Source organism: Camellia sinensis, chromosome 13, assembly GCF_055761805.1.
Source record: "Camellia sinensis isolate YWXY chromosome 13, ASM5576180v1, whole genome shotgun sequence".
Lineage (NCBI taxonomy): Eukaryota > Viridiplantae > Streptophyta > Magnoliopsida > Ericales > Theaceae > Camellia > Camellia sinensis.
The window spans coordinates 79,851,189-79,869,958 of NC_138973.1; the positions used below are offsets into that span (position 1 = coordinate 79,851,189).

The 18,770-nt window shown below is 34.0% G+C and overlaps 1 protein-coding gene across 7 annotated transcripts; it reads left to right on the forward strand.

The window, feature by feature from the left end:
* Positions 1-2,057: 2,057 nt before the first annotated feature.
* On the forward strand, positions 2,058-10,194 carry LOC114276209 (ACD11 homolog protein). Of its 7 annotated transcripts, XM_082902601.1 has the most exons (9): positions 2,058-2,625; positions 2,855-3,180; positions 6,401-6,456; positions 6,545-6,664; positions 6,766-6,905; positions 7,365-7,428; positions 7,521-7,623; positions 8,033-8,205; positions 8,549-8,830. In XM_082902601.1, the coding sequence occupies exons 3-8, from the start codon at positions 6,405-6,407 to the stop codon at positions 8,073-8,075; spliced, it is 522 nt and encodes a 173-aa protein (XP_082758727.1). In that variant the 5' UTR covers positions 2,058-2,625; positions 2,855-3,180; positions 6,401-6,404; the 3' UTR covers positions 8,076-8,205; positions 8,549-8,830. The 7 variants fall into 7 exon arrangements, with proteins under 7 accessions (XP_082758727.1, XP_082758725.1, XP_082758724.1 ...); XM_082902599.1 differs by lacking the exons at positions 7,365-7,428; positions 7,521-7,623; positions 8,549-8,830 and adding an exon at positions 8,837-10,194 and having other exon boundaries at positions 2,855-2,992; positions 3,110-3,180; positions 6,398-6,456; XM_082902598.1 differs by lacking the exons at positions 7,365-7,428; positions 7,521-7,623; positions 8,549-8,830 and adding an exon at positions 8,837-10,194 and having other exon boundaries at positions 2,855-2,992; positions 3,110-3,180.
* The last annotated feature ends 8,576 nt before the right edge of the window (positions 10,195-18,770 follow it).

An 18,770-nucleotide genomic window follows, 5' to 3' on the forward strand; every position in this document is an offset into this window, starting at 1 on the left:
GAATAGTTATAGAAATTATATGGGTCTTGTCACTGCTATGTGGCATAATCATAGATTATCACGTGACAGTTGTAAACTCCTTGTCAATCACTGTATTAGTGTTTTATGTTATACAAAACTCATCAGGAGATGAAATTTTACCAATATAGAAGTCTTAAACAACCAGAGATTGTTTGGGATAGGACTTCTGGAACATTCAAACTTGTTAGATAAGTCACTGGATATTATAAATAGACAGCACCTCATGCGTTGAGGTACGCAATTTCTCTTTATGAATTAGTCCATTAAATATGTTAATAATATTGGAGGACTGACTTGAGCGTAGGAGGGCCCCCGGCTATGGCTGGGGGTGTTTTGTCATACAGATGGCGATCACGTGGTTGTGTTGATCATCTTTTTCGTTGGATTTCTTTATCATCAAATACTGTATTTTTTTTTATGTCCGTACAATTGGCGCCGTCTATGGAAGCGACATAATTCAATGATGAAGATTATATTGTTCTCAATGTTTTGTTATGCAATTAGTTATTCAAAATTGCAAGATCTCATGTTGAAATAAAAAAACAAAACAAAAGTAATATTCTTGCATTGTTACTGGCTTGTATCAAGATTTATTACGTATAGAGCCATTTAAATAGCAAGCTCATAGGTTGGTTTGGTCGATAACCAAAGTTGAAGCTGTCTGCATCATCATCACGGAGCATAAAATTCAATCATTGAGCACAAAACCATCGCTCGAGGCATCGCGCTAACAAGCCTTTCAAAGAGCGTATTTTATGGATGATTCACACCATTGACCACAACAAGCTAAGATCATTAAACTATTTTATGATAACTTTGATTGGAAATTATTTATTTATTGGTGCATTATAATACTTTATTGGAGAACATGATAATAAGCTTTCCTAAGTAATAAAAGCTTTCCAGATACCATACACATTACCTATTTCAATCAGGCAACGACGGTATTTTAAAGCTCAAGTATTAAAAGTTTTGTTTGGTGAACTCTTTTCAGCATCGTCTCATTTACGAAAGTACTTTTAATTCTATTTCGGCAATATTATTTGTTGTGTCGAGTCTTTGTTATCTATGAAGATATTATTATCAATTATGAATTTTATGCACTATTATTCCAATCACGGAAATATGAAGATCAGTTATATTCACATGGGTTTTATGTATTATTATTCTAGACATGGAGGTATAATTATCTGTTATTAGGTCGGGTATTTATCTGCGAAGCACAGATTTCACTACAGGAAATAAGGGTTTAGGTGGCGTTTTTTTAACGGCGTTTTTTAAAACGTCACTATTTTTAATATTTTACGGCGTTTTATAAACGTCTTGTTTTTTTTAATTGAAACAGCGCCGTTTTATGAATAGGAGGCGTTTTTTTACGCCTTCAAATGCATGTTGTCTCACGCGCTTCCTTTTCCAATCTGAGAATCTCAACTCCAAATTGAATCGATGCACTCACAAATAAGCTCTCTCTCTCCCCGCTGTCTAAACCCTCAGAAATTGAAGTTGCTTATCAATGGAATGCTCAGAAATTGAAGTTCTCTCTCGAAATCGAAGTGATTCATCAGAGTGATTTCGAAGTTCATCTCAGGATTCAGATCTCGAAATCGAAGTTCATATCTCGAAATTTTAAAATTCTGAGTTCAAATCACTTCGATTTCATATTGCAATTCAAATCTGAGTTTATATCACTTCGATTTCATATTGCAATTCAAATCTGAGTTTATATCACTTCGATTTTGATTTAGATCTGAGTTCATATCACTTCGATTTCGATTCAGATCGTGATTCAGATCTCAGCGATTCAGATCGGTCTCAGTGATTCATATCTCGAAATCGAAATCGAAGTTCGATTCAGATCGTGATTCAGGTATCAGCGATTCAGATCGGTCTCAGTGATTCACATCTTGAAATCAAAATCGAAGGCCAGCTCAGCGATTCAGATCGGTGATTCAGCTTGGTGATTCAGAGGTTCAGATCGATCTCAGCGATTCAGATCGGTGATGAAGACAGCGATTCAGATCGGTGATGAAGACACAACTTATGATGAAGACAGTAAGATTACCACTCTTTATCTCTTCACTTTTTCTTCTCCCTACAAATCCCTTCACATATCCAATATCCAAACATAGCTCAAGCATTTTACTTCTTGTTTTTTATGAGTGACATGGGATTTGCTTATATGTCTTTGATGTAATAATGATTTCTTGAAGAATTTACTTCATAACAAATTCTTCTGGTCTTGTGAATTCTGAAATTAGGGCTGTAAATTTGATGCAAAATTGCTAGTTATGCCAAAGCTCTTATGATTAGTTTGAATTGAGATGGAGGTATTTGTGTTAATGCATTTCTCCAAGCTCTTATGATTACATTATTTTCATGAGGAATGGCATTTTGCTTATGTTATCTTACAATCCTATGCATAATTTTTGTTTTTTAGATATACCACATTAATGTGTGCATAATTTATGAAGTCTGTTGTTTAGGAATTTGATTTCAGAGGGCACGATTCTGCATTCAAAGACCGATATATGCAATTACAAAATGTTCGGGTGAGCGTTGGGAATGCCCTGCACTCAAATTTCACTGACAACCCTGACCAAGAATGTATCCTTGCCACAATTTTGCATGTACAAACACATATATCAACACACATGCATTTGAAAAAGAGATGGCATGTAAACATACATTACATGCATAGATGAGAAATTATGTAATGGATTGAGAGTGATCAATAATTATATTCATAATGTTAATGGATTTACCTGGTTAAGTATTCCATATATATATTATCTTGTTTTCCCTGAAAATGTGACTACTTGACTGTGTTTCGTAGCTATTAAACAGGAAAAGCTGATCCTTGGAATGCTGAGCCCTATCGATGAATTCTCCAACATAAATAGTAGGAACAACCAGTGAATGATACTAAACAGAAAGCAAAGGTGTGATGTCTGAAAGTTGATTGCTTGAAGAGGTAATATGTTAGTAACTTGAGATCCTTTGTGATTGTTAATGTTAATTGGATGGTTATAGGCAATGTATGAAGAAGTTTATGACAAGCTCACATGTGATTGATCCGTGTTACATCTAGTGATTCTTTAAGGATGTATGGCCTGCAGCCCATCGTTTTGGCCCGGGTCCAATCTCGCCCTCCTATCTCAGGTAAGGCTAGATATATGGAACATTGCTTGGTCTGAAAACCCAACCCGATTTCATGAAAACAGAAGCATAACTAAGTATTATTATTTGGATTAAAGACCCAGGATAACAATGACATCTTAGCCTGCTGTTTTGGGAAGTAGCTATTTTAGTTGATTTTTTAGATTTTTTTTTTAAAAGACGTGCAAAGAAGTAGAGAGAAAAGTTGACTTTTTGGTAGTGACCTTTTAGCTATTTTAGTATGTTCCCAAACTTGCCAAGTGCTTGTAAAATTGCCTTTGTTTTGTGGTTTTGCTGTTCATGGCATGTCAATTTGTGTACTCATACTCATGAACCCTTTATTTTAAAAAAACTGATTGAAACCTCTGTATCTTAAGTGATTGATACTGATTGTGGCTAATTTGTTGATTTAGCAATGGAGCTTGCACGGTCTTTGGAGAAGTTGACAAATGAAAAACTTCTGAACTTGCACGCTGTAAGACATTCCTTTTGTGTCTTGTTTACTTGGCTCTAGTTCTTGTTATAGTTTTCATTCTTTTTAGGCAGTTCTATATGACCAATGGAGAAAATGTCCCAGGAGGTTGTATTAAACATATAGTGTTGATTCAAATTTGATGTGGTGTGAATCACGCCTAAGATAAATCTAATCCACACATTTTGAATTATGGATAATTTTTTGTTGGGTAGGAAGGATTATTATTATTATTGTTTTTTTTTCCTTTCTTTTTCTTTCTCATTTTTCTTATCCAATAATAAATTTATTTTATTTTATTTATTTATTACTTTCATTTTCTAATACAAATTCAATGTCCTAGCATAACACAAGTTCAATTTGTCTCTAATAGAGATTCAAATGAAGAGAACCCAGACCATTCACACACTCCTTTTTATACATTCTTGTACAGTAGAAATTGCTCTCTCTCAACAATGTTGTTTTTGTTTTTGAATTTTGGATTTTACTGATTGCAGGTTACCCTACTCCGGCTGAAAGGAAAGCAGAAAGGTGTTTATTTGGAGAGGAAGACGGTGACTGTCGCCTATATAGTTGTAAAGAATGAGTGATGTCAAATGGAATGCAAAACTAATCCTAACAGTTTTTAGTAACATGATTTATGAGTGTAGTATTTGACAGCTATTCTATCTGATGCTAATATGCATGGAGTGGAATTGAGCTAGCTTGCACTGTGTCTTGCTCTTCTGCTCCCCAAATTGTCACTAGTTATTTTTTTTTTTTCTTTTTAACATGTGAATTTTGTCGTTTGGAAATCAAGTATATTTGGGCCAAGCATGTTCTGCACTCAATTCTATTTGATGTGTTACTCAAAGCATTGCCAACAGACCCCCAAAAAATGCAATTCCAATTGTTTATCGCGATGAAAAATTCAAAAATGAAAACTTTATAACCCAATCATGTAATTGAAAATGTATAAAGCATATGGATTATGAAATTTGAAATAGAGGATCCGCGATCCCATAACATTATGGCAGATGATTACGGTATCTTGGGGAGGTTCTAGAGAAGAAGCTTGAATTCTGTTTTGATCATGTTTGTCAAAAATGTGCTTCTTCTTAGTTGATACTCATCTTACAGGCTTATTCAACACATTAGTTTCATGTCCACCCCCATTTATCATGTGAGACAACTATTTTTGTGGTTGGATGTGATGCTTGTGAGAGAAAAAATGAAATAATTATGGGTTTGATGTGACATTTTGTTTTATTAGCTATTTTAACCTATTTTATCTTTTTGTAAATTTTAGTCCAAAAAGCCAAAAAATAGCCTTTGCCAATGTATCAACTTTTTGGTGTATGGTCTATTGGCTATGAACTTGGGGGGACTTTTAACTAGTATCTGTCAGCTTTTTGTGTTTAAATTTTCATACTAAAGTAATATACATATATTAACTTGGTTATTGTGATCCAACCTTATCTTTTTTGGTCATATTCTTTGTATGCCTGAAGTATTTGTCCAAAGTATTTTGAAGCTGAGGCAAGGTCTGACTTGTGCTGGCCTTTAACACTAACATACCCTGCCTGAGTTGAACAGTGAAAAAAGGGAGGCTAAAATGGAATGTCATTGGGATAAACTCTTCAACACACACACACATACAGGGACTACCTCATTTGCTGAAACACATGATGCTTTTACTTTTGAGTGGACGATGTGTGCTGATCTGACCATCTTATTTTGTCATTTTGCAGACGTCAAAGAAACAATATCATTGCAATGGCTGTGGTATATGCAGGTATGAATCATTCCTTGTCTCAGTTTAACATATGTTTTTAGCATCTGTGTTTGATATCTTGTTTAAAGTAACGAGAATAGTTCCAAACTGATGGATGTGAAACGAAGGTGAAGTTTAGTGCTTGGTGTCTATGCACAAAATTTCAAGTTAGTGGGTCTTTTTTAGAAGGAAAGCAATCGACATTGTGCAAATGATCAAATTTAACAAGAGTGTCTCCTTAAGATTAGGATTAATGTTGAAGGTCAATTTCCCATTAGAGCAAGAATGTAAATAGTTAAAAGATTGTCCTTAACACTCAATGCCTAAAGTCACATACATATTTTATTCTCTTACTTTTGTTACAGAATTGGCGGGTGCGAGAATTTCTTCCATTGCAATAAATGCCGTAAGTCTCTGTTCTTTCCTGTATTGGTTATATGTCATATAGGTGTTTTGATTACGTTTATGTTAGTATATTTTAATTGTTTGTGCTAATTATATTGTGGACATACCTTTTAGGATGCTGATTACTGGGTCTTTTATTTATTTATTATTAATTTTATGTTTGATTTCCTTGTATTATTTTTTATCACAGAGTTGAAAATTTGTCTAAACATAGATTGTGATCCTATTCCTCTTAATTCATAAGTCTCTCTCTCTCTCTCTCTCTCTCTCTCTCTCTCTCTCTCTCTCAATTACTATGCAAATGCCTTTGACCTGCATTAGATGTTTGTGGAGGTACCCATCAGAACTATTCCTTCTTCTAATCTTTTATACTGACCAGATGTAATGCCCCACTATTTCTTGTAACCCCTTGTAAACTATGTTGGATGTTACTATAATGCAGCAATACTATAGTTTATGTCATGGATTTAGCGCATTCCTTAAATTTCTTCCGCATTCATTTTTTATTAAACTTCAATTTTTTGTTCCCTTGGAAATTAAATTATAACTGACATTTAGATTTAACACTTTAACTACTTCCAAAATGGAAGCAGCGAAATGTGGGACTGGCATGGTGAGGGTTATTGTCTCCAGAAGGAAACCAATCTGGGTGAGCCTTGCTTTGCTTTTCACTTTAATGTTAAGTCAAGATATTTGGGTAAAGTTTTGATGTGGAACGGGTTTATTGTTGTGAGCAGACATATCTCCATGCCTTTGGGATGGAGTAAGCCAGAATGAAGAAGATCTGTCCTACATGTTTGACGAAACAACACCTGTTAAGGCCTGTGGGGATTTGGCTTACCATGTTGCTGACAATGGTAGTTTTATACTTTACTAAAATGTTTCGACATTTGCTAGCTTTTAATGCTTGTTCGATTTGAAGGACACTGTTTTTTATCTGGAAAAAAATGAATTGCAGTAAACATGGACAAGAAATTACAGCAATGCACGGAGATGTCTTCACAAGTAAAGAGACGTCGAATGCTGCAGTTTGACAATGAGATTTTGGGTTCCCCTCTTTGCAATGAGGAGATATCATCTGTCTTCTTAAAATCGAAGGTTTGTGCAAGCCTATTTCCTCGTGGAAAATGTTACATGATACATCTTTTGCTGTTCTTGGGGAAAAATTCTACATAGTGGTCTTATTTTGGTTTCACACAAAAGATAATTGTTGAGATACCTGTTCTGTTGTATATTGACAATTATATGACTTCTATCTTTTGGAAGGGAAACAAATTTATCATCCACCACATATCAAGATAAATTATTTTATGATATCAACATTTTGTCAGGGGATCATTATTGGTCAATGATCATTATTGGTCAATGCAACTTCTGAACTAGTTTAGATTTGGGTTTCACCTAATTAATTTGTTCTTGCTCACTTCATTAAGGAAGTTTCAAACACTTGCATTTATAATCAAAGTTTCAGTTGAAATTACGTTTTAGTATTAATTTGTGTGATTGAATCAAGTTTCACAAAACCATTGGATCACTCTTTTTTGGTTCTTTGATTAGGAGAGAGAAGATTCGCTTGAAGAGGCTTTATCTGATATGTCGCATTGGATGTCTGGTTTTGAAGGTTTGTCCTGTAAAGTTCTGTTCTGAGATGAATAGGTTCTTAACATTCATACATGTTTTTTTTTGTCTTGCTTGTTATAATGTGCTTAATAGAGGAAACATCTGCAACTGGTCATGAGGGCCTGGATCAGTCATCTGAGGGATGGCTAGCTGATTGCTTCAATAATGATGAGATGCATTGCAGCCCTGATGATCTGTATATATCTCTCAACTTTTCAATTCAGTCTTCTTCATCTTCTCCCTTATTTTATTAAAAAAAAAAAAAATTATGTTTCTTTTTTGTTTATTATGTATATAAATTATGATTCAACCACTATAATATGTGGAACACAGAAATCTGTAAATGAAGTAGTAAGGTAAATTAAGCAAAAATTTAATTTATATTTTTTCATATTCTTTTTTGCTTTTATATTTTTAAAGTCATAAGCAGTGATCATTGATTCAATGATAAAATCTTGCCTTCTAAAGGTGAAATGCCATATTTACATAAATATAATGCAAAGATGGATTCCTTGTGTATTTCAATCCAAAGTTTGTTACTTCTCCCTGTTAATTTCCAATCTAAAAATGCTCGTTGGATCTAATGCTTTGATTGACACTTCCAGGTGCGTGATCTTGTGGAAGCGTCAAATATGTATGGCACTTTAAATAACGTACTTGACGTTGATGTCAAAAATGACACAGTGAGAACACAAGGAAGCCTTTCATGTAATCTACGCAGAGTTAGGCAGGGTCTCGACCTCATCAGAGCTATATTCGAAAATTTTTTGTCTTCAGAGTATGTTCCTCTCTTTTATAGTATCTTCCTTCTCTCACATCTACTAAAATGTTTCCTGGCACTTGTTATTTGGAAAAATTTATGTCCTCCTATTCAGGCTCGTTGATATAATATGTGCTTTGATGATGCATATTATTGCTCCACTAGATGTAATAAAGAATCTTTGGTTTTGGACATTGAGTAGTGTGTTACCAGATTATCTACTCTCTTGCTGTCATTCTTTTCTTTCTTTGTGTTTTGTCACTTTATGTTTAGTCTGCTTTAGATGAATCATAAATCCATAAAGATATTTTCTGAAACAAGTTGTACAATCTAATTAATTCAATGAGTTTAAATATTTCAGTGCTCTATTCCTGTTTTGCATCTGCCTGCTATTCCCATCTCAAGCTAAAGGCAAGGACACAGACAACATATTAATGAACAAAAACACACATGCAAAGCATGCCAAGAAACTTCATATTCAAGAAGCATTTGGTCTTACTAGACTCAAAGATCAACTCTAGTTCTTGAATTATTTTGTTGATGGTTTCCGACTCTGTCATCATTTATCTGATTTATTGCAATCTTTGCTTTTGTTTCTCCTTGGCAACAAAATCTCATTTATTTGATTTATTTTTTGTGTTTCTGTTAGGTATTGCTCTTTAAAAGAAGCAGCCTCAGCAGCTTATGCACAAGTTTGTGCACCATACCATACATGGGCAGTCAGGACAGCAGTTTATGCTGGAATGTGTGCTCTCCCAACGTGGGAACAACTGCTGCTGAAGCTAAATGAAAATGGTGAGATTGTGATCCCTTTATAGGCAAAAGTGATATGGTTTTGTGTCATAATTTGACCTGGACCATTGTTAAAGTTTTGAATTAAATTCCACAAATTAGGCCCTTTACTAGTATCGGAGCCGAAGTAAATGAGCACACCAAAACATGTTGACAGTATTAATAATCATTGATAAAGCATGCCACAGTAAATATGAATACTGTGTGTGGAAATTATTGACTAATGGGTCTATAGTTATTACTTTTAAATACTTAAGGAAGTTAAGATGGATGAAAACACTAATGAGATTGTGTTTGTTGAAGTGTTGTATAAACAACATCACTAATATCAAATTTTTCCTTTTCCCTTACCCCTACATTTCGAAGCACCAAATGGGGCCGTTGAGAAAAATGAAAAGATGCTATCTAGAAGTTTATACCAGCATGTCGTAAAACTTGTGGTGTTTACAACATTCAAATTGATTATACTTATCAGATGAATAGTGTATTCTAAAATTATTGATGTTCTCAATTTCTCCATATGCTTGTTGACAGTTTTTATACATTTAAAATGATAATTGGGAAAAGAAATCAAAGCTGATTTTTATCTTTCCAAAGAACTATTATTTCTTTTGACAGAAATACCCTGTGCATAGTATACAAAATGATTGTTCCGAGACTTAAACTCATAATCTCAAAGATTATTAGACTAAGATTTTATCATTGAATCAATGATCACTGCTTATGACTTTAAAAATATAAAAGCAAAAAAGAATATGAAAAAATATAAATTAAATTTTTGCTTAATTCAACCACTATAATATGTGGAACACAGAATATGTTTTTGTTATTTTTCAGCTTTATTACAGGTATGTTTTTTAGTTAAATATAACAGATTCAGAATAATTTTTTTTTTTAAAAAAGAGCTATAACGGCGTTTTTTCAAAACGCCACTACAGTGCCAACGGACATTTTTTTTAAAATAAAAAAATCTATCACGGCGTTTTAAAAACGTCGCTAAATGTAGGATGACGTCATTTTATCATTATTTATCGCATTTAGCGGCGTTTTAAAAACGCCGCCTATACTAATTTTACGACGTTTTTAAAGCGTCATAAACTTATAGCGACGGCCGCGTCCTCGACGTTTGGTGATAAGCGTCACTAAAGGAATTAGCGGCGTTTTTCATACATATAGCGGCGTTTTTAAAACGCCGCTAAAAGTCATTTTTCCAGCAGTGTTTTATGCATTATTACTTTGCACATGGAGATATTTTATTATGTATTGTGCCAAATTTTGGTTATCTACAATAGATTTTATGCATTATGTTGGATTTTTATTGTCAGCGGAGCACGGAGTTTATGCCCTATTATTCCGACCACAAAGATATGGAAAATCAATTATTATATCGGATTTTTATTATCTAAAAAACCTGAATTTTTATACCGAGAACGTGGATGGAGACCGTTATTTGGTCACATATGCTGAGATGGAGTTTGCTCTTTGTAGATCACGGGGGCAAGATGAATTACGCTACCTCTTGATTAAAACTTTGAAATTTTTTGTCGAGCGGCATTTTGCCTGGCAAAATAGGTTGGCAGGTTTGACTAACTTTGAAAATTTTTGCATGGCATTTTGTTCGACAAAGTAGGTTGGCAAGTTTGATCAATTTCGAAAATCTCCACTTGACAAAGTAGGTTGGTGTCACGACCCAAACCCGCCCCTATAGGTTTGGCGCCGTAATCGGCCAGTAATCCTAAGATTACCTACGGCCTCTGAAACAGAATCACGAAATAAGGGGGCTAGTGGAAGCAAAAACATAAATATAATTATCCAATAAGCTGTGCTGACTTATATGGAACAGAATATTTAAAACTTTATATACACATCCAAAAGTCATTCTTACATTATACTCACACACAATGTCGCATCTTAAGTACAACCAACAAAAACAAGCAAAGTCTGATATACACAAACAACCAGAACTTATAACACATGACACTTCTGGAACCTCCACGTGAGGCACAATGGTTGGCTGACAACAGAACACAGATCCAAACAAAATTCTTCAGGCTTGATCTCCAAAATGCTCACCTATACATATATATACACACAGTGAGCTAAAGCCCAGTGAATAACATTAAGGTAAAGAAGTTAGTGAACAAATTCCGAACATTCCATAATCATAAGAGAAATCATAACATAATCATTTTCATATCTGCACATAATAATGGTACATCCCATAGAACACATCTATTATTGTCTTCTGATTAGAGTAATCGGTTCCGGATACCGATTAAACACATATCACCGCAATGAAGTGGCTAATGAGATCTCGTAATCACATATATGTCATGGACCCGTATTAACATGTCGTCCCCCATGAATTGGGACTATCTATGGATGCCATAATAGATTTCAACATAGGACATTCATTCACGTAAACAAATATCATTTCAGAAATCATAACTTATCAAATTACATTTGGAACATAATTCATATGAACATATCTTTACAATAACGTTACTCACAGTGGGCTCACGTAAACGGTCAATCCTCGAACGTTGACCTACAACACAGATGCACATAATAGAAACACATCTTATCATTACACGTGTTCACATGGCCGTTATGGTTTAGCTTTCTTATTTAGTTCAGTACTTGAGACATGTATACATGAATCAATTCTCGAATTTATCTCGTATTTTCTAATTCAATCACTCATGTTATTTCTTGGCTCAATACTCTTAAATATCTCATAATTCATGTCTACAAATGCTCAAAAATAGATGGGAATGAAATGCAGAACAACTTATCAAAATGCACTGAAAATGGCCTGGTTGCTTGAGCGCGACTTTGGTCGCTCAAGAGGACCGGTCTATCTAAAAAAGTACTGGTTAGTCTCAATCTACGCTCGAGTCACAACTCCCGCGCTCGAGCGGTTCAACAAAATACAGAAGGGTTCGCTCGAGCGAAGCACTCATGTCTACAAAAATGCTGAGAGCTCGCATTCTCCGCTCAAGAGCAGGTTTCCTCGCGCGAGCGAACTGTAAAATTCTGGGTTTTCAAAAATAGAGTTTTGAGCTTCCAAATGCAAATTTCAAGGGTAAACTCGTGCAAGGCTTGTTCAAAAACTTGGAAAACTTATCCATAAACACGAATATATGATTATTTACACACCTTTATCTCAAACCTAATGGATTTAGCCAAAATTGAGTTGAAACTTCCATGTATATAAGTTTTATAAACTCTTTTTTCTTCAACACCATGGTTTTAACAAAATTGAGCTCAAAGCTGCATGCATGAGAGAAATCCTTTTCAACACATGAATTCAAACTTTAAAACATGATGAATTATACATGCATGTGCCAAATAATTTATGATAACAACTTAGATGCTCAAGATTAACTCATCATGACAACACATGGCAAAATCATGCATGTATGTACAAGTCATCTTCTAAATTCAACATGGATATCATGAATCATGTTCAAAATGATGAAATTAAACAAAACTAAGCATGCATGTATGAATTACAACTCAAATCTTCATTCTAGGCTCAAGGTATGCAATTAAACTCTTATTCTTCATGAATTATGGATTAGATGCTCACCAAAAGCCTTTAAATACATAAGATTCTTGCCAAACTTGAGCTATTCTAGCAAAATCTTCAACTTCTACCTTGAATCTACACACTATCTCTCTCTCTAAAATGAGAGTTTCTCTCTCTAAAATGTATGAATTCAGATTTTGGCACTAAGAGGTGAAAGAATTGAGCTCAGGAATGAGCTTAAAGGGTCATATATATAGTCATGATGCCATAGTACATTAATCAGAACATAAGGCTTGCCAAACACAACTTAATTTATCAAACTGAATCAATATTTAATAAAATTTGCCATAACATTCTAAAAATTCCGAATAACATATTAGTGTAACCAAATTCAGTTTCAGATATTGATAAGGCTTCCAATCATCATATCGAAGCAGATTTCACAACAAATATTACTACGAGTAACAGATAGAAAGCCAAATAACATACAAAATACATGATAAACACATAATTTATTTTAATCCTCTCATTAGCATCTTTAATTACGGATTAGCAGCTAATTGCGGGTCGAGGTTGTTACAGTTGGCAAGTTTGACCAACTTCGAAAATCTTTACTAACTTCGAAAATCTTTGCCGAACGGCATTTTGCTCGGCAAAGTAGGTTAGTAGGCTTGACCAATTTTGAAAATCTTTGTCGAACTGCATTTTACACGGAAAAGTAGTTTGGAAAGTTTGTCCAACTTTGAAATTTTTTTACAAGCGGCATTTTGCTTGCCAATAGGAAAGTTGGTGGTTTGTCCAACTTTGGAATTCCTTACTGAGCAAATTTTGCTCGCCAAGGAGCAAGTTAGTGTTTTGGTAGTTCCTAGCTAGGTTAGGTATTTTTGGAATAAGTCCTAACAAGGCTATGCATTCTTGGAATAAGTTCTAGCTAGGCTAGGCATTTTTAGAATAAGTCCTAACGAGGTTAGACATTCTTGGAATAAGTTATAGTAAAGCTAAGCAATTTGGAATAAGTCCTAACGAGGTTAGACATTCTTGGAATAAGTTATAGTAAAGCTAAGCTATTTTGGAATAAGTCCTAACGAGGTTAGATATTCTTGGAATAAGTCTTAGCAAGGTTAGGCATTTTCGAAATAAGTCCTAGCGAGGCTAAGCATTTTTGGAATAAGTCCTATTGAGGTTAGGCATTCTTGGAATAAGTCTTAACAAGGTTAGGCATTCTCGGAATATGTAATGCCTCAACTCTTCACATGTCATCGATATTGTTCGCTTTGGGCCATGCTCGCACGGATTTGTTCTTCTCAGTGGGACACCAATTCCAGAACTACTCCAGTCTAAGCACGCTTAACTGGAGAGTTCTGCTAAGGATTTCACCACTTGGGAAAAGGTCTCGATCCAGGTTTTTACTTTTATAGCCCAAGAACTCTCACTCCATTGTCCTACATTGGGAATTGAGTGGGAGTTCTTGGGCTATAAAAGTAAAAACCTAGACTCTTATATAACATCGAGGTCTTTTCCCAGGTAGTGAAATCCCTAGTAGAACTCCCCAGTTAAGCGTGCTTAGACTAGAGTAGTTCTGGGATTGATGACCCACTGGGAAAAACAAATCTGTGCGCGTATAGCCCAAAGTGGACAATATCGATGACATATGAAGGGTTAGGGCGTTACAGATGGTATCAGAGCCGACTCTCCAGAGTACCGAGTGTAGGCCCCTGGCGTCTCTCGGTTCATGTGGGCGGGTTTGTGAGCGGGTGAGCTTGTGACCTGGCAGGGTATTGCACGGGAACATCTAGCCTTAAGGGGGATGGATTGTAAGATCCTGGTGTCCCACATCAAGAATGAAGGGGGAGTTCTTGGGCTATAAAAATAAAAACCTAGACCCTTATATAGCATCGAGGCTTTTTCTTGGGTGGTGAAATCCCTAACAGAACTTTTCAATTAAGCGTGCTTAGGCTAGAGTAGTTTTGGGATGGGTGACCCACTGGAAATAATAAATCCGTGCGAGCATGGCCCAAAGCAGACAATATCGATGACGTATGAAGGGTTGGGGCGTTACAGAATAAATCCTAGTAAAGCTAAGCATTTTTAGAATAAGTCCTAAAGAGGTTAGGTATTCTTGGAATAAGTCTTAGCAAGGCTATGATTGGAATAAGTCCTAGCGAGGCTAGGCATTTTTTAAATAAGTCCTACTAAGATTAGGCATTCTCGGAATAAGTCTTAATAAGGTTAGGCATTCTTGGAATAAGTCCTAGTAAAGCTAAGTATTTTTGGAATAAGTCCTAACGAGGCTAAATATTCTTGAAATAAGTCTTAGCAAGGTTAGGCATTTGGGGAATAAGTCCTAGTGAGGTTAGGCATTCTTGGAATAAGTCCTAACGAGACTAAGCATTTTCAAAATAAGTCCTAACATTATTAGGCGTCATTGGAATAAGCCCTAGTGCACGTATATCATTCTACCTATGAAATATTACATGGTTATTTTTATCAGATTAATAATATAAAGCTTCCACTTTTTCGCTGGCCTCAAAGAGAATGAAAGCTTGGGGGCCATTGCGAGGGCATAAAAATAACTACATAAATTATGTGGGTCCTGCCACTGCCATGTGGCGTAATCATGGATTATCATGTGTATGACAGTTGTAAACTCCTTATCAATCACTGTATTAGTATTTTATGTTATGCAAAACTCATCAGAAGATGAAATCTTACCGATATAGAAGTTTTAAACAACCAGAGATTGTTTGGGATAGGACTTCTGGAATATTCAAACTATTTGTTAGATAAGTCACTAGATATTATAAATAGGCAACACCCCCATGGGTTGAGGTACACAATTTCTCTGTATGAATTAGTTCATTAAATATTTTGATAATATTAGATGACTAACTTGGGCATTAGAGGGCCCCTGGCTATGGCTGGAGGTGTTTTGTCGTACAGATAGCAACGCATGGTGGTGTTGATTATCTTCTTCATTGCATTTCTTTATCATCAAATACGATATATATATATTTTTTAATGTCCGTACAATTTCAATACAAAAGAGATAGACAACAAATTGTTGATAAAAAAGACAACTATGATGTGAATTATATTCTCAAGAGAAACCATCGTAATTATGTTAAAAATGTGAGACAAATTTTTTTTTTATTTAATTTCAAGAGAAATGAGGATAATTTATCTAAAATACAAGATTAAAGTAAAATTTTAATAAAAATGGAATAGTGTTTGCGTGGTCTATGCAATGTGCTCTGTTTGAAGATGAAGATTGGTTTGTCTGCCCTGATTGAGATGCATGTGCGCTTTAATTATCCAGAAAAGGTCTTAAAAATCCAGAAAAACAAAAATATTATTGCAGTATTATGTATATCTATCCATATATATATATGAGCTATCAAGCAAGGGTGCAGGGTCCACCCCTACCTCAATGCCTCATGGTTGATGTTGATGTTTTTTCTACTTCAGCAGTGCATTTGGGCCTACCATCTTCCTTTGGTTTATAGGTACACTATTTGGGCCTACCATCATGTGCTTGTTAGCAGCACCTATTTGAGCCAACTTCTTGCATTTTAGGAAAATAGGCTATTTTGTCATTTTTTGAAAAAGTGAATTTAAGAATAGCCAAATTGGCAGGTTAATAAAGGTAAAATAGATTAAAATAATAAATAAGATAAAATATTACATTTAATTTATAATTTTTTTTAAAAAAAAAATTAACTGTTATTCCAAATACAACCTTTTCTAGCTAATTAAAAAGTCAAATAACTAATTAAAATAACCAAATTCTCAAACAGGTGCCACATTTTTTTAGCTTTTCTCCTTTCAAATTAAAACATTTTGTTAAAGTGTACTCCTAAAGAGTGCCAAACTGGGAGGGAGATGAGATGTTTGGTTTGTTTGTGTATAATTTTATAAATAATGTTAGAGATATCAAATTTTCTATTAAATAAATGATCAAATATCTTACATGAGTATGAGTCCGCAATTTTGTAAATCTCACACTCATGTAAGATATTTCATCATTTGTTTAGTAAAAATTTTAGAATCTATAGTATTTTCCTTATTTCATGCCTTTTCCCTTTTTCAGAAAACATGTAACACCATTTCATTTTTTTGGGGTGGATAACACCATTTCATCAAAAACACATTATTACCTTTTGAAACTATTACTTGCAATTTTCCCTATTTTAGGACTCAGGTTGTAGTCCAAGTAATCTGAACACTCAAGCCTTGTTTGGCCCGTGGCTGTTTTAATCAAAAAGTCCAAAAGTTATCAAAAAAATTAAAAAGTCAACAACTCATATTAAAAAGTCAAAGATTTTATTTTTTCTCTACTTTTTGCACATCTTTTCGTAAAAAATCAAAAAGTCATCCCAAACATACTAATTTTTTTTATCTCATATTTTAGTTAAAAAACCAAAAAATTACTAAAATAGCATGTTCCCAAATGAGGCCTTAGGCGCCAGTGTAATGTCTTAAGCTCATCTTTGTTTGGACGGGTTGAATAATGAGATATTATAATTTATTGGACTGTTAATCTTGAAATACATAGTCTCTAGGCTATTTTGTTAGAAAGAATGTGTATCCGATGATTGTTTAGTCATACGATTAGTTATTAGGCAATAACTATTTTATTGAATCATATGCTTATTCGAGATATTATGAAGAATGATAAATATTCAAAAGACTATTTTATCTTTTTGAATGGTTTAATAAATAATAGGAATACTAAATCTGAGTTATAAATTATATTTTATTTTTTGGCTACAACTTTACAAAAATTAAATAAATTGAACATCAATAAAAACTAAATAAACTTATTTTAATTTTTAATTGAGATTTTTAAATTTTATTTTATTTACTAAGTACAATAATACGGAGGGCTAACAATGTCATTTTATTCTCTAATCCAGAGGAGGAGTTATCCCACCATTTGTATCCCAACCACCCATAAGATACAATAATCTCACAAATAAGGAATTGATAGTCCAGTTGGACTATTAGTCTAGCTTATATTTTTTGAACCAAATATCGGACTAATGTATGTAATAGACATGGAGTCCTATCATGCCCTCCAACCCCTCCAAATAAACACCCCCTAAGTGCATAGTAATCTAAGTGATTGTTGGACATGAGATGTTTGTCATAGGTCTCGTTTGATAACTTACTGTTTTAGTTTAAAAGTCAAAAAATTATTAAATTTTTTTTTAAAAAAATAATCTATATTAAAAAATCAAATATTCTCTTTTTTCTCTTTACTTTTTGCACATCTTTTTATAAAAAAATTAAAAGTCATTTCAAACATACTATTTTTTTTAGTTCATATTTTAACCAAAAAATCAAAAAATTATTAGAATAGTCTATTCCCAAATGATGTTTCTCTTAAGTTTGATTTATTTTTTAATTTTACTAATTTTTTTATGAAAAGACGTGTAAAAAAATATAAAGAAGATGTGACATAACTAAGTCAATAAATTGCTTATTTGACTTGTTGCCAAACCACACCTAAAGGCCAAAATGTGAACCCAAGGGTGGTTGGCAACTTGGTAAATGCTTGGGGTTTAAGCCCCCAGGTCCTAACTTCAAACCTCCTTGGGCCAATCTCCTGAGCATAGTACAGTTGGTTACGAGGTTAGTCTGAAGCAACTTCATCGCACTTAGTGTGGGTTCAATGCTTTCCCACTGTGCGAGTCCTGACTTAAACGGAGCTTGGAACTTGTCCTAGGAGGTCGATGCAAGTTCCCAGATTATAATCTCCTTATTCAAATCGGGCAACAAGACACCCTGATGATCTCTGCAAGGGCGCTGCCTTGGACTTGTGGGCAAGTAGGGAAGATTTTCTTGTAACAAAAAAAAGGCCAAAATGTATTTAGAATTTTTTATTTTTTATTTATTTTTTGTGTGTGTGTGAATGAAAAAATTAATATGACAGTCAATTTATTAAGTTTTTCAGTCAAATAATAATTGTTAAGAGCATCTCTAATCTTTCATTTTTTTTTTTCATCAAATTTAAATTTGATAAAAAAAAAATTCAAAAACTATCTCCAATTCTTTCATCAAATGTTCATCAAATCAAGAGACAATCATTTTTTTTTTGGGTCAAATTAAGAACTTATATTGTTGGAAAAAATAGTTTTTTTGTGACTTTAATGTGAAATTAAAGTAGGTCTCAACTATTGGTTATTGTGGGATTAAATGGGTTTAGATTATTTGTAATAAGGTTTTTACACCACAAAAAGATTGACAAAAAACCATTAAG

What these genes read in the sequence shown, in the direction of transcription:
- LOC114276209 (XM_082902599.1), top strand. Translation starts at nt 6,405, where the DNA reads ATGTGGGACTGGCATGGTGAGGGTTATTGTCTCCAGAAGGAAACCAAT. An exon ending in CCAGAAGGAAACCAATCTGG is followed by an intron (nt 6,457 to 6,544) that starts GTGAGCCTTGCT and finishes TGTTGTGAGCAG; the next exon opens with ACATATCTCCATGCCTTTGG. An exon ending in TTACCATGTTGCTGACAATG is followed by an intron (nt 6,665 to 6,765) that starts GTAGTTTTATAC and finishes AATGAATTGCAG; the next exon opens with TAAACATGGACAAGAAATTA.